This window comes from Chiloscyllium plagiosum, unplaced genomic scaffold, assembly GCF_037043375.1.
Source record: "Chiloscyllium plagiosum isolate Xiang-an unplaced genomic scaffold, Cpla_swu_hap1 HiC_scaffold_37, whole genome shotgun sequence".
Lineage (NCBI taxonomy): Eukaryota > Metazoa > Chordata > Chondrichthyes > Orectolobiformes > Hemiscylliidae > Chiloscyllium > Chiloscyllium plagiosum.
Window position 1 is genome coordinate 40,562,873 of NW_028270175.1, and position 15,787 is coordinate 40,578,659.

At 42.5% G+C, this 15,787-nt stretch overlaps 1 protein-coding gene across 14 annotated transcripts in view; it reads left to right on the top strand.

The window, feature by feature from the left end:
- Positions 1–15,787, top strand: part of hspg2 (heparan sulfate proteoglycan 2) — a 530,612-nt gene that overhangs the window by 132,833 nt on the left and 381,992 nt on the right. For all 14 annotated transcript variants that reach the window (XM_087980629.1, XM_087980631.1, XM_087980637.1 and 11 more), the window contains exons 2-3: positions 2,547–2,673; positions 5,551–5,646. In XM_087980629.1, coding sequence (XP_087836755.1) covers positions 2,547–2,673; positions 5,551–5,646 — 223 coding nt within the window. The remainder of the gene's footprint in view (positions 1–2,546; positions 2,674–5,550; positions 5,647–15,787) is intronic.

The window sequence follows — 15,787 nt, forward strand, 5'->3', positions numbered from 1 at the left end:
TGAGAATTCACTGAGATTAGGCTCGTTCTTTAATTATTAATTTTGTAGAATCTTAGAGGCTCTGAACTATTGCTTAGTCTCTGTGAATTAAGTGCTTGCTTCTCTATATGTAATAAATGCACCATTCAGACCATTTTTCTCATTTCAGACAGGTATTTTCCACTTCAGTGAAGAGTACTTTCATTTTGCTTTGCTCCCTCTCACACACCTTTTGGATGAAAACTTTCTGGAGATGACAAAAACTTTATCCCTCCAATGTCTCCTCCTCTGGAAATCTGAACTCTTTCTATTGGAAGGTCCCATCTCAATCAGCAATCAGCTGCTTCCATGCCATCCTTCACTGAGGGCTGTTTGCCCATCCCACATGGGAGCTTGGTTGATCTAAACAAGTGCAGCTCCACTTGCTCATTTTCAAACGACTTCAGGGCCTCTATCTCTGATTCCCTGTAGCTTTGTAAACAGAATGCTTGAGGTACACTTGACTTTCTGGAGATGTCTGTCTCTCTCTCTCTCCTTAACAGATTTCCAGCACCTGGAGCATTTAGCTTTTCAATTTTCTAGTCTATTTGTGTTATTTAAAAATGATTCTTGCATCCCTTCCTTAAAACACTTTTTTTTTTTAAAAAATGAAGAATTTCCTCTGTATCGCTGGGTATTCTTGCACAGAGTACAGGTTGTGGTTGTGCTGGTTTTGAACATTGCTTCAGCTGGTGACGAGATCTGGCAGCATCTGATTCACTGCCACTTTAAAAAGCTGCAGAAATGAATTTCTGTAATCTTAATCTCTCTTTGTTTGGAATAGTAAAGTTTAGGAATTTTAATTCATTTTGAGGGTCAGTCTTTACTTGGAATCAGCATACATATGGTGGATGCCAGTATTGTACATCTCTCATAAGTGGTTTACTGTCATACACCAAGATTGTGACTGAACTGGACATTCACCAAGAGTTGGAGGGTGGTGTGGTGGCACAGTTATTAGCACTGCTGCCTCTCAGTGCCGGGGACCCAAGATCGACTGCAACCTGTGTGGAGTTTGCACATTCCCCCTGTGTCTGCATGGGTTTTTGCCAGGTATTCCGGTTTCTTCCCACAGTCCAAACATGTGCAAGTTAAATGGATTAGTAATGGGCATTAACTACTGGTCCAGCCAGGGAAGCCTACACCCCATCAGTGAATAAAACATAAGTCCCAAGGAGATTCACAGGAGTGTTATAGAACAATGCACAATGCCAAGCCGCATAAGAACTTAAGCCCAATGACCTGAAGCTAGGTCAATGAGATGGGTTTTTGAGGGTCATCCCACATAGGAGAGGAAATTGAGATAGGAAGGTCTAGGGCTCAGGCAGCTGAAATCATGAGCACCAATTTTAGAGCAATTAAAATTGGAGATAAAGAAGTCAGAATTACAGGAGCACAGATTCATCTTAGGATTGTAGGTTGAGTTACCAACTCTGGCTGAACATATTCCAGGTGATGTGGACGAAAGTGGTGGCCAGGAATATTTGTACAATGGTTAAAAACTACAATTAAAGTTGATGAACTGTGATGATGTTGTTAGTGTTTGTTATCTCCTGGAGAGGGTGTGTTATAGAAATAACCTGTAGTTAGACTCATACATGCGTTCACCCGAGTACATGTACACCTGAGCACACTTTAGGAAGGGTCCATTGAGCCCTCTTTGCATTGATCATTTCTGATCTGATTATGACCATTTGGTAGCTTCCTGATCTTGATAAACAAGATTTGTATTTTATTATGCATTTACAGGTTAATTGAATCTGAATTCCTCAAAGTGCTATAGTGTGAATTTAGCTCATGTGTCTGTTGCATTAGTGCAGCCCTGAAACACTAGTCCAGTGACGTTAGCACTATGTGACTGCCTGTGAGAAATCATACAGCACAGAAGCATGCTGTTCAGCCCATTGTGCCTCTACTGGTCTTTGAAAAAACATTGTGTATAATACCAGCCATTGTTTTTATTTTGACCTTAACCCTGCATGTTCCTCGTTCTGAAATACCTATCCACCTCTACTCCCAGAGTCATTTACAGAATCGACTTCAATTCAGGTGGAACATCCCAGATCCCGATAGCTTGGAGAAAAAGACAGGTTGTGTCCACTGCAAATCTTTTGCAAATGTTTTTGAGATTCCGCCCTCGGATTATCGATTCACTGGAAGGAACAGATTTTCTGTCTTTTGCCTTCTCATACCCTCTCACTGTCCTGAAAAACCCGGTCGTCCCTTCACTTCTGTACCATTCTTCGAGTTATACTGTTGTATGTAATGGCTGCTAACCTCCCCTTCAACCACCAATCAAATGGTTTAGTTAAAAAGTAAGTAACGATGTCATTTATGACATTAATTAATTGGTACTTGTATGTGATGTAGCTAAAACTGTGCTGAGAGTCTTGAGTCAATTAATGGAGCAAGTTCCACTTGGAAAACTTAACCTCCCAGCACCTCAGTGACAAGACGTTCCTTCTAGATGTGAATTTATTATGTTGGAATTGGCAAGTCAAAATCTTTTCCATGTCTTGTCTTTCCAGATTATACATGCGTCAAAGGTTTTAGATGAAGTTCCAATCCCAGAGGACTCTGAGCTGGACCAGAGTCACCTTCGACGGCGGAGGTTCCCCTTGGAAACAGATGATGAGGACTTTGTAACATCAGCTGGTAAGAGGATGGAGGAACCTAATGGAAAGCTAGAATGAAATTTGACTATTAGCATCAGAATAGCTGATTCTGTTACTAGTGCATTAGTACTCAGAAAAGAATGATTAATTTCCCCAATCAATATCTCGAAGATTTAGACTACTTGTTGGGCTGACCTTTAATCTGTACTCTCCATGAGCTGGTCATTATAAATATTCAAATCGCTATTAAGATGTGTCTTTTTTTTTAACCGTAGGGCTATGGCAGCTACGATTCATAGAAAATTACAGGAGCAGGAGTAGCCATTTGACCCTTGGAGCCTTCTCTGCCATTCATTATAATCACAGCTGGTCATTCAACTCAGTACCCTGTTCCCACTTTGCCCCGTACCCTTTGATCCCTTTAAGAACCACACCAAACTCTTCCTTAAAACCATTCAATGTTTTCGTCTCAACAACTTTCTGTGACTGAGAATTTCACCGGCTCACCAATTTTAGGGTGAAGAAATTCCTCCTTATCCCAGTTGGCACGGTGGCTCAGTGGTTAGCACTGCTGCTTCACAGCACTGGGACCCGGGTTTGATTCTAGCCTTGTGCGACTGTCTGTGTGGAGTTTGTAGGGTTTCTCCCTGTCGGGATTTCCCATGTGTGGGTTTCCTTTGGGTGCACTGGTTTCCTCCCAAAGATGTGCAGGCTCGGTGGATTGACTGTGGTAAAAGCCCCATGTGGGGAAGGACTCTTTGTAGGGTCAGTGCAGACTCGATGGGCCGACTGGTCTCTTGCTGCTCTATAGGGATTCTCTGAAATGGTCTTCCCCCTATCTTTAGACTGTGACTTCCTCCCTGGCCATTGGGAGCAGCAATGCCATCCTTACCCAGTGATCACTCCTTGCATTGCCAGCATGGGCTTGCTTCTGGCCAGTGACAAGGTGGAAGGAAGGAGCTCTGTTCATTGCCACAGGGAGGGCTGGGACTGTGCTCAGTGGCACAGAAATGGGCAGGGTGTAATGAGAGTGGAGTGGTTATCACTGGCTGCTCAGCATGGCCTGGAGATCCGATCTTTTCCCTAGGACTTTGAAAATTAGCATTTATTTTCCAAGAAACCCAAGCCAAACATCAACCAGGGATCTAACCTCTGACTCTGTCACTTGAAGGGTCCCGGCTTGAAGCATTGAAAAAATTTGCTTTATTGATGAAACAAGTCCACAGGTTATAAACACCTGTACAGAGTTGTGGGTGTCACATTCTAGGAAAGATGTGAATGCATTGGAGAGAGTGCAGAAGCAATATACAAGAATGATTCCAGGAATAAGGAACTTCAGTTATTAGAATTGATTGAAGAAGTTGGGACTGCTCTGCTTGGAGAGGAGATGGCTGAGGAGAGATTTGATAGAGGTTTTCAAAATTATGACACTAGATAAGGAAAAGCTGTTTCCACATAAAGGGAAAAAGAACGAGAGGGTGTTGATTAAAAGGAACGTACAAACAAGCAAAATTGATGTGAGATTCATGCAGTGAATCGTTAGAATTTCGGAATGTGCTGCCTGGAGCTGTGGTGAAGGCATGTTCAGCTGATGCATTTGAGAGGACATTGGATAATTATTTGGAAAGAAATAGTGTGCAAGGGTATGGCTTTGGGATACTAGGTAATAGAATCAGTGCAAGCATGATGGACTGAATGGCCTTCTCTGCACCATAGCACTTTTGTGATCTGAGGTGTGAGTCATATACAGATTTAAGGGTAGGTTAATACAATAGGTAAAGTCATAAAGAATTGGACCCTTTGGTCCAATTCATCCACACCAACCAGATATCCTAAACTGATCTAATACCATTTGCCAGCACTTGGCCCATATATCTCTATGCCCTTCCTATTTGTATATCCATCCAGAATGCCTTTTATATGTTGTAATTGTACCAGCCTCCACCACTCCCTCTCGTAACTGGTTCCATACACATGCATCCCTCTACATGATCAAGTTGCCTATCAGATTCCTTTTAAATCTTTCCCCTCTCACCTTAAGCCTATGCCCTCTAGTTTTGGACATCTCTACCTGGGGAAAAGACCTTGGCTATTCACCCTATGTTTTTATAAACCTCTGACACTCTCAATCTCTGACACTCCAGGAAAATCGCCCCAGCCTGTTCAGCCTCTCCTTTTAGCTCAAACCCTCCATTTCCGGCAACATCCTTGTAAATCCTTTCTGAACCTTTTCAAGTTTAACAACGTCTTTCCTATAGCAGGGAGACCATAATTGAATACATGATTCCAAAAGTGGGTTACCCAATGTCCCGTACAGCTACAACATGGCATCCCAACTAGGTGGATTAATGGAACACTTTTGAATAGGGAATTTTGAATTTGCTGTTAAATTAGACTAGTTATTTGTTGAAGAAAATGTTTTGAACTCCTGCCCTGAATGTTGCCTCTGAAGATAAATATTTCCGACAAGACACTCTAAGTCAGGAGGCCTGGGTTCAAATCCGACCTGTTGCAGAAGTGTGACCAGTTTAGTTCGAAAGTAGCTAAAACATTTGGATTCAGGGCAGGAGAACATGCAATCTAGTTCACTGGGCTGGATGTCCAATATTGGAAAGAAACTCAGCAGGTGTGGAAGTATCTGTTGAGACAGAAATGGCGTTAATGTTTGGAGTCCAATGTTAATTCTCTCCGTCATCTGGCTGTAATTTCAACCCAGGTATTCAAGGTTCTACAGCACAGCAATGTCTTCACCCTTCCTTAAATTAGTATGCACATCACAATTAAAATAATAAGGAAACCTGACTGCCTTTGGCTTTGAAATACCAGAAGTAGACAGTCTATCAAATTGCATTGTAAAGTCTTAAGAAAGATCTGGAGTGGTATTAATTGCTCACGGACATTCTGCTCTTTCTCACAGAGGGGAGCGCTGACTTTGAAGAAGGTAGCACACCAGTCACAGTTGAACCTGAACATACACCTCTAACCCCGACGGAGATCCCAAAGGAAAAAACAAGTAAGAAAACATCACTACGTTAATTGGGCCTCCCTTCACTATTCTGATTGTGTCATAAATACTATAAATGTTTATTGAGGCTAGACAGTCCAATCATGTTTTTGTCACAACTTGAACTAAAGGCAGTTAATCCAGCATTTTGCAGTGAGCTTCTCATGGGCTGCACTCTGAAGCATATCTCAAGTGGGCAAAAAGGAGGTCAGAGTTTATACCCGATGGCCCACCCCAGTTGCAACTTGAAGCAGTTTGCATTGGAGTCAACGTCGCGGATGTCATAGGTCTTGAAGTGGAGCCAGGCCTATATCTTGACACCAAAATCCACCATGCTCAGGTCGTTTTTCTTGTGCAGAGGAAATGCAAAATTTGTTTTACTTGTCACCTCAAAGTGTTTAGATAATCATATATTGATTATATGATTATCATAATTTATATATTGAATTTGCGTCACTTGAAAACCTTGTGGTGCTCATTACCTTGTTTGTGGACAAGTTCTCCTGCTTTTCACCAATCTTTATCTACCTAACTGATGGTACCAAAGCTGTTAATAGCACCTCCGCAAACCCACCCTGCTGTTTGACCGCCTTTACTGTGTACAAATGAATTTCCATAGAATAGCAATAGCGGCACGACAGAATCATTTCTGAAGCTACACTTAAGGTATTCCAAAAATGTAGAGAGGACATTGTCAATGTAAGGTTTCGCATTCTTTCTTGGTAGAGGCAGAACCACCTCGAGAGTGACCTCTGGCAGTGGGCAATGATAGAATTTCCTGGTCTCATCTCTGTATGACTCCTGCAAACAAATAAAATTCCATATAACAGCCAGAGGTGCTTGCTTTTGCTGCTCCCCCCTCCCCCCCCCCATACAATTCCCCTGTTCTTTTCCTTACTGCTTAATTCAAGATGGAACCCGATTCTCTTCTCTCAACATCCTTCCTTCACGTGTCTGTTTCTGTGGTTATTTCTTAGCCAGTACACAATGAAAGGAGAGAGGTTTCACTGAGTCACTGGGCTGGGTGATTACCAGGTTCTTAAAAATGAAATTCATCTTCCTCAGCGTGAAGGGGACTTTACAGCTACATCTCCCCAGCAGTGAAAGAAGGTGATGGTTTTATGACTGGGCATGGAGGCCCTGAGCTCCATCTCCCCAGCAGTGACAAAAGGTGATGGTTTTATAACTGGGCATGGAGGCCCTGAGCTCCATCTCCCCAGTGCAGAAGGAAGTTTAGGGTCATGTTCCTAATATGGAAGAGAACTGGTGTTCCATGTCCACAGTGCAGAGGAAAGCCTGGAGCTCAATGTCCCCATCATGGACTCAAACGTTTTGTCTCCAGTGCAGAGGTAGGAGGGTTAAGGTTGAAACTCTCCAGTGTGGAGAGGAACTGACTGCCAGCCCTCAGCAGCACAAAGAAACAGCAGCAAATAAATGTCCCCGCCTATGACTTGCAGTTAGGGGAATGACTCACCAATATTTAGAAACAGCTACAAAAACAGCAATCTGCATTAAGAGTTGGAGCTAGGAGCTCTGCATATAAGGCTGCAAAATCTAAAGTGAGAATGCTGCCAACCAGGCGAGAGCCAGAAAAACCATTGTGACTGTATGGAAATGAATGCACTCCTTTCAGTGGAGGAATGTCAAGACTGCACAGTAGTTGGAATGATTTGCCTGACTGCAATTTTTAAAGTTTTCACTGATGTTCATCATCCTACCTCTGGTCCTTGTCCGAGTTTAGACGTGACAAAAGATTGCCGACTTATTTCTAGCTCATCTGACTGAATATAGTCTTTCTGTTCAAGCAGTTTGTTGGAGCTGCATTTCAGATAACAGCTTTTATTCAGCAAAGAATAAGTTTAGCCATAGGCATGGCTATATTGTGGGGTGTTGAGAACCATTTGGGCCTAGACTTTGTTTTGAAACTTTTCTGAAGAGTTTTTTGCATTACTGGTTACAGTTTACATGGTCACTTGCAGCTGTTGAAATGGGACCCTTATTTATTACGCCATATTGTTCACAGCCTTCCTAAAATAGAGAATAATTTCACAGCAAGGAGCGTGACTGAAATTAGCAGAATAACTCATTTCACAGGAGCTTAATATAGCCATCTGTAGAGTTGAGTTGTTGCACCCAGGTTTAGTTTCAAGCTTGTTTAGGTTCTGTGTTGTCTGTTTCTTTGACCTACTGAGAATAAACTATCATGTGAGTGAAAAAAAGATTCCTCATGCTTTATTCTTTCATGGGCAAAGGCAGGATTTGTGGCCTATCTCTCATTTCCTTGAATTGAATGGATTGCTTGGCCCTTTCAGAGAGCAAAAATCATTTTGTCTGGAGTTGGATGTAGGTCAGACCAAGTGAGGACATTAGAATCCATATTCCTGATTTATCAATTGAATTTAAATTCCACCAGCTGCCCTGGTCGGAATTGAACATTTGCTCCCAGACCATTAGACTAGGCCTTTGGGAAACTTGACGGAGGTGGATACTGCAGATGCTGGAGATTACAGTCAAGATTAGCGTGGTGCTGGAAAAGGACAGCAGGTCAGGCAGCATCCAAGGAGCAGGAAGATCGACGTTTCGGGCAAAAACTCTTCATCAGGAAAACGCAACAAGTGACATTATCACTTATCCACTGTCCCTTATACCAAGGTTCCACTAATTTATAGCATCCTGCTTGTCATCTGATTAAACTTAATGATGATTGTATAATCACCCCAATTATTCACTCCCAATGAACCTACAACTGGCCCAGGTATGAGGTGATGAGCTTTGGAAAGCAGAGTCACTTGTTATTCACAAGTCTGCTACTCTCGCTATGTGTCTTATCTCAAATTATTATTTTTGTATATCTCAAAGTGCATAACAAAATGTATTGATTAAATCAACTCATCCCGTTTTACCATGCTCTCTCAAAGGAATCTCTTTAATAAATCCACTAGCTTGTCGGAAATGGAGAGCCAAAAATGCTGGGGTGGGGGAGTCCAGAACTAGAGGGCATAGGTTTAGGGTGAGAGGGGAGTCCTAAGGGGCAACTTTTTCACACAGAGGGTGGTACGTGTATGGAATGAGCTTCCAGAGGAAGTGGTGGAGGCTGGTACAATTGCAACATTTAAAAGGTATCTGGATGGGTATATGAATAGGAAGGGTTTGGAGGGACATGGGCCAGGTGTTGACAGGTGGGACTAGATTGGGTTGGGATATCTGGTCGGCATGGATGGGTTGGACCGAAGGGTCTGTTTCCATGCTGTACATATCTATGACTCCATGACTCTAGTCTCGGAAATAACATTATAAGCTATATTACCCGCTGCAATGGATTGGCAACAGTAATATGTGTGAAACTTGTGTAGGTCTTTCATGTGAAGTTTTGCTTGTTAACTGTAGAAGTTAATCATAAGCATTTTCCAGTGGAGGCACTCATTGGATAATTGCTTATGTACATGTCCACCTCTGCATGAGGTCTTCCATAATTGGTGAGCACTTACAGGAGGAGTTGGAGTTGATTATCTCTGAGGATGTGAAAAGACCTATATAAATGCAGGTTGCCCTTAATTGATGGAAAAAAAATTACTGTTTTGTCTCCACTGCCTATTAACCAAATAGAAGTGATTTATATTTGCAATAATATAGATACTTCACAGTATTGATAATCCAGGACCAATGTCGGATTCAGTGAATACAGCAAAATGCAAATGATCAGATGCTCACACACAGCAAGAGTTTGTAGCCAGTGCTGCAGCCTACTTCCTCTACTTAATTAATTCACGAGTTTGTCTGTAATGTTTATTTCAAAAGGCTCCAGAAATCTGCAGGAAGGCTTTGGAACCTTAGCTAATCTGTACCAAAAATAGAAGTGGAGATATGTTTCAAAATAATTATGGCAGGAGTAATTTTGCAAAGTATTTGGATTTAGGCCAGGATACTGGCTTCAATTTAGTTGCCTTTTCACAGTACGCTGGTCCATACAAGTTGTACAGGTTTTCGGCACAAGTCACATAGGATCTTAAAAACTGTCCTCGTCAGCTTCTATGAACTTAGGTGACCCAAAACTCTGCTGTCTATACACTAACTGCACTGAGCACCGTTTACCTGTCCACCTCTGCACTCACTGACCTATACTGAATCCTGGTCCAGCAATGCCTCATTTATAAAAATGCCATCCTCATGTTCAAAAGCCTCAGTGACCTAGCATCTCCTTATCCCTGTAACCTCCTTCATTTGCACAACTTTACACAAACTCTATGTTTATCGACTCTGATCTCTGGTACATTCTCCACTTCCTTCATTCTGCCATTAGTGGCTGTACCTTCAGCCATCTCGACTGGAAACTCTAGTATTCCTTCCCTGAACCTCTCCATTTCTCTTAGGAAACGTTCCCAAAAACCTGCTCATTTGACTCCCATCAGATTTATTAGGTTACTTTTCTGCGACCCCTTTGAGCTGCTAAACTAGACAACTATAAATGCAGGTGTTTTAGAAAATGGCTGCAAGTTATTGTGAATTGTAAGTTAGCTGGAGACAATAGTTTGAGGCATCTTGCCCTGGGGTTTCTTTGATTCTTTTTGCTTGAAGTTTGATGGAAATTATGCTTGCCTAGTGTTTTACAGCATTGTTGGAAGAGGGCCCATTGATGAAACTGCACTTGCAGAGATTTGTGACCAGAGGAATATGTTGGAGGTGGCAGCACCTGGTTATTTTCATTCCTGAAATGTCGACTCTCCTGCTCCTCGGATGCTGCCTGACCTGCTGTGCTTTTCCAGTGGCACACTTCTTGGCACTGGTTATTTGCACTTCAGGTTGGAAATGAGTCATAATCCGCGTATGGAGTCAGTTTCAGTACAAGTCTTGGATGCCACTCTTTTAGTTCAAAGTCTTGCTCCCACGTCAGTTTCATTGGTTCAATGTTTCCAAATTGGCCCTAGCGTAGGAAAGTTCTATCTTTTCTCAGCAAGTCTGACTGTTGCTAATTGTAAGATTTAGTAATTAAAGGGAAAGTTGTGAGTAACTAAATTAATCACTTTAAAATACTTAAGGTTTAACAACCCTTAAATATATAATTTAAGCTTTCCCAGGACGCAATGTGTTTATAACTGAGTTTTTGATTATGTAGCCTTAAGGCATATTAATGGGAGCAGTAAACCAAATTTATTTAATTTGAGCAAGCAATGACCTAGTCATTATCCTGGATAAATGGAAGTCATTTATACCTCTGCAGATAAGCTGATAACCCTCAGAGAATCACTACATTATTCTTAAACTTCAATTTCTTTCCTTTTCTCTGCTTTTCACCATCCGTCTGGATGAGCAAATCAGGTCAGTAGCTGTGCTGAGGAACAGATTACCATTCCTGCTGGCCCTCCTTTTGTGTAAAACTTGTACTGATTTGCAGATTGCATGTACAAAAGAATTATATCCAGCTGCATTGTGTGATTAGCTTAAGTTGGTTCCTGCAGAATCCCTCTGTTTAGAAAATGTGAAGCTTTTGTCCTAAAATATTAAACCTTTCATCATATCCATGTAGATGTAATTTTTGTCAACTCAGGGAAATCCACATGTATTTGTGCACTCTCAGACACCCAGAAGGCATATAGTAAATCTGACCACGTGGAATTCCCTGCCTGTTCTCACTTTGGGGCTGAATTGTTCTCACTAAGTCCATCATTCAATTGACTTTATGCTGGAAAATTGAAAGTACAGATGCATCAGGAATCTGCTGCAAGGTATGTTTTCATGGTAGTGACTACACTTGATGTAGTGTGAGATACCGTCGGCTGTCAAAGCAGTTATGTTACATAGGTTCTTTTTTGATGTACTGGCTGTTGGACTGTCTGTCGAACACAGGAGAGGGAGAGGAGTGCCGGTTTTGAAAAATTTTATTTAATGGGATGTGGGTGTTGCTAGCAAGACCAGCATTTCCTATTCGGCCTTGATTGCCTTTCTATGGAGTAGCTTGCTAGGCCATTTCAGAGAGCATTAAGGATTAGCCACATTGGGAATCTGGGCTTACATATAGGAGAGAAGGACAGGAGGTTTATCTCTGTAAAGGGCATTAGTGAATCACATGGGTTTTTACATCAATTAACTGATCATTTCATCATTACTGTTACTGAGCTAGCCTCATAGTTTTTATTGAATTTAAATTCCAGCAGTTGCTGTGGTGGAGTTTGAACCCAAACCCCCAGAGTATTAACCTGGTCCTCTGGATCATAAATCCAGTGGCATTACCACTATGCCATTGCCTTCCCCTCTCTAGTGACGTAGTGACTTGCAGCTCTGGGACCTACCTTCCCAACTGCGTTTCTTGCTGAAATTTCTTTCCTTCACATTCACCAGAGGGGTGAGTGACAAAGTTTTCAAATTCAGTGGTCCTTTCTGACCTTACTTCAAATTACCTTAATGCTGCATCAATTCACAATTAGTCCTTTCCAGGTTTCAGATGTGTCAGCTTCCAGACATATGCAGTTAACTTCGCAATATAGTTGGTGTGAGAATGTGCTTGGATTTATTAGAGTTCTTTTATAAATGCACCGAGAAAATTGACAGTAAAGGCCTCACAAAAAGACAATGTGCATTCTAACAGCTTATTATAAACCTGCTTATTACACATCCGTTTCTCTGTCAGTTCATGTAGCTGCTGGGAGTGTAGAACTATTTTTGGCCTTGATTTATTTTTAAATCAACTGTATTGGTTTATTTTAAAATGAAATCTTTTCCTCAGATTTTCCCCCGACCTTAAATTTCTGAGCTTGGGAATTTACAGGGTAAAGGCGTTGTCTGATCCCTTGCTTTATTGTTGGAACAAATTTGTTAGGTTAGATTATATCTAAGGAGGGGAGCAAAATGGGCCATGCCAGAAGATGTCTTCTCCTGACTTGTCAATGTCATTCCATGTTTTTTTTTGCTTCCCTTTATTTTCCCATTGATACCCATAAAATTGGGCCCTGTCCACTTGAGACTGACTTGAGGGATTTGTAAATCCTCATGGTTATAGAGTTATACAGCACGGAAACAGACCCTTCAGTCCAAGACATCTGCACTGACCAGCTGATCCTAGTCCCATTTTAGATTTAGGTTTTATTGTCACGTTGACTCAAGCACGGAGACAAGGCTACAGTGAAAAGTGCACAATGTTGTCACACACAGCGCCATCTTAGTTACAAAGTAGCTAGGTGAAAAGTCTAATTTACAGAAGGAGAAAAGTAAAGAAATAAATTTAAACGTTCAGCGTCACGGTCTTCTTAGTATAAACCTAGAAAAATAAAGAAAGAAACAATCAAACATTACAGTCAAGAGTGTGCTGCTAGAAAAGCAAGAAGGTCAGGCAGCATCCAAGGAGCAGGAAAATCGACGTTTCGGGCAAAAGCCCTTCATCAGAAATGAGGCTTGTGAGTCGAGGGGGTGGAGAGATAAATGGGAGGGGGGGCGAGGGCTAGGGGGAAGGTAGATGAGAGTGCGATAGGTAAGTGGGGGTAATGGCGATAGGTCGGAGAGGAGGATGGCACCACCCTCTTGAATTGTCCTACCTTTCCATTTTCCTTCCCACCTATCCCCTCCCCCTCCTCTCCAACCTATCACATTTACCCCCCACCTCCATCTACCTATCGTACTCTCAGTTGCCTTTGCCCCAGATGCACCCCCTCATGTTTATTTCTCCACCCCTTGGCTCGCATGCCTCATTCCTGATGCAGGGCTTTTGCCTGAAACATCGATTCTCCTGCTCCTCGGATGCTACCTGACCTGCTGTGCTTTTCCAGCGCAACACTTTTGAATCTGATCTTCTCATTTTCTCCTGGTCAAACATTGCAGTCCTTTCATAAGCAATAGGCCTGTGAACATTCCAAGCTGGCATTTCCCCAAGAGGGCTCAGTCTCCCTTGAACTGGGCATACTTTCACATGTGCTGGGCAGCTCCCTTCACTGCTGCTAACCACCATTGGACACGCCTGGCTTTGCCACTGCTCACAAGGCTTCGCCTCTGACTGCTACTTTGCTGCTGCTGTCACCTCATCGCAATTGCCAGCATTTGATTCATATCCTTCTAAACCCTTCCTAATCATTTACCCCTGTCGATGTTTTTTAAATGCTGTAATTGTACCAACCTCCACTACCTTCTCTAACAGCTCACGCATCTCCCTCTGTATGAAAAAGTTGTCCCTCAGGTCCCCTCTCACCTTAAATCTATGCCCTTTAGTTTTGAACTCCCCTACCCTGAGAAAAGGCCTGGGTGGCACGGTGGCACAGTGGTTAGCACTGCTGCCTCACAGCACCAGAGCCCCGGGTTCAATTCCCGCCTCAGGCGACTGACTGTGTGGAGTTTGCACATTCTCCCCGTGTCTGCGTGGGTTTCCTCCGGGTGCTCCGGTTTCCTCCCACAGTCCAAAAATGTGCAGGTTTAGGTAAATTGGCCATGCTAAATCGCTCATAGTGTTAGGTACAAGGGTAAATGTAGGGGGTGGGTTGCGCCTTGGCGGGTCGGTGTGGACTTGTTGGGCCGAAGGACCTGTTTCCACACTGTAAGTAATCTAATCTAATCTACTCACCCAGTCTATGCCCCTCATAATTTTATAAACTGCTATAAGGTCACCCCAGAGTGTCCGATGCTCAGGAGAAAAGCCCCAGCCTATTCAGCCTCTCCCTATTGCTCAAACTCTCCAACCTTGGCAACCTCCTTATAAATCCTTTCTGCACCCCTTCAAATTTAACAGCAGTTTTACTATAGCAGAGAGACCAGAATTGAACATTATTCTAAAAGTGCCCTCAGCAATGTCCTATACAGCAACATGATGTCCTAATTCCTATACTCGATGCACTGACCAATGAAGGGAAATGTGCCAAACACCTTCACTACCCTTTATGCCTGCGACTCCACTTTCAAGGAACTATGCATCTGCACCCCTTTGTTCAGCAACACTCCCCAGAGCCCCACCATTAACTGTGTAAGTCCTGCCTGACCAGAATGCAACCCCTTGTATCTGTCTAAATTAAACCCCATTTGCCACTCCTTGTCCCATTGGCCCACCTGATCAAGGTCCCGTTGTACTATGAACAAGAAAAAGCAGTATTATTGCAACACCTGAGGAGATATCTAAAGTACTTTTCATTTTTTATTCTTTGATGGGTTATTGATGGTGCTGGCAAAGTCAGCATTTGTTGCACATCCCTAAGCAGTTTGCTAGAACTTTCCAGGTGGAAATTAAGATTCAATCATACTGTGTTTGGGCTGGAGTCATCTGTAGACCAGCTCAGGAGAGTACTTTGCTACTCTCATGGATATTAACAAACCAAATGGAATTTTAGATAGTTATTGATTGTTGTATGGTTGTCATTATTGAGACGAGTTTTCAATTTATTAGCTAAATTCAATTTCACTTGAATCTATATTCCCAGAGCATTAGTTTGGGATTTTGGATAACCACTACCATGACATTACCACATAGCGTTGGCGGGTTGGATTAAGGAGAACCCCAGGCATTCTACACTTAAATAAGGAAGAAGAGGAAAGCCAGAGTTGGATAGGGTCGGCCATGGATAGTGGAGGGAGCATGTGCCTGGAGTAGGAGGAGATGAGGAAGTCATTAATGAATACTTTGCTTCAGCAATCATTAGCGAGAGGGACCTTATTCTTTATGAGGACAGCGTGAAATAGGCTAATATGCTGAAACAGGTTGATGTTAAGAAGAAAGCTGTGCTAGAAATTTTGAAAAAATTAGGTTAGATAAGTCCCCTGGGCCAGACTGTATTTACCGAAGGTTATTATAGAAAGCAAGGGAAGAGATTGCTGCATCTTTGGCAATGATCTTCACATCCTCACTTTCCTCTGGAGTAGTAGCAGATAAGTGGAGGGTGGCAAATAGTCCCTTAAAATAGGGACTAGGGCTAACCTGGGAATTACAGATCTTAGGTCAGTGATGGGCAAATTACTGGAAAGGATTCTGAGAGACAGGATTTGTGATTATTTGGAAATGCATAGCTTGATTAGAGATAGTCAGCATGGCTTTGTGATGGGTCATGCCTCACAAACCTTGTTGAATTCTGAGGATGTGACAAAACACATTGATGAGCAATGGATGTGTTGTATATGGATTTTAGCAAGGCACTTGACAAGGTTCCCCCTGTAAGCTCATTTAGCAAGTAAAGAGGCATGGGAT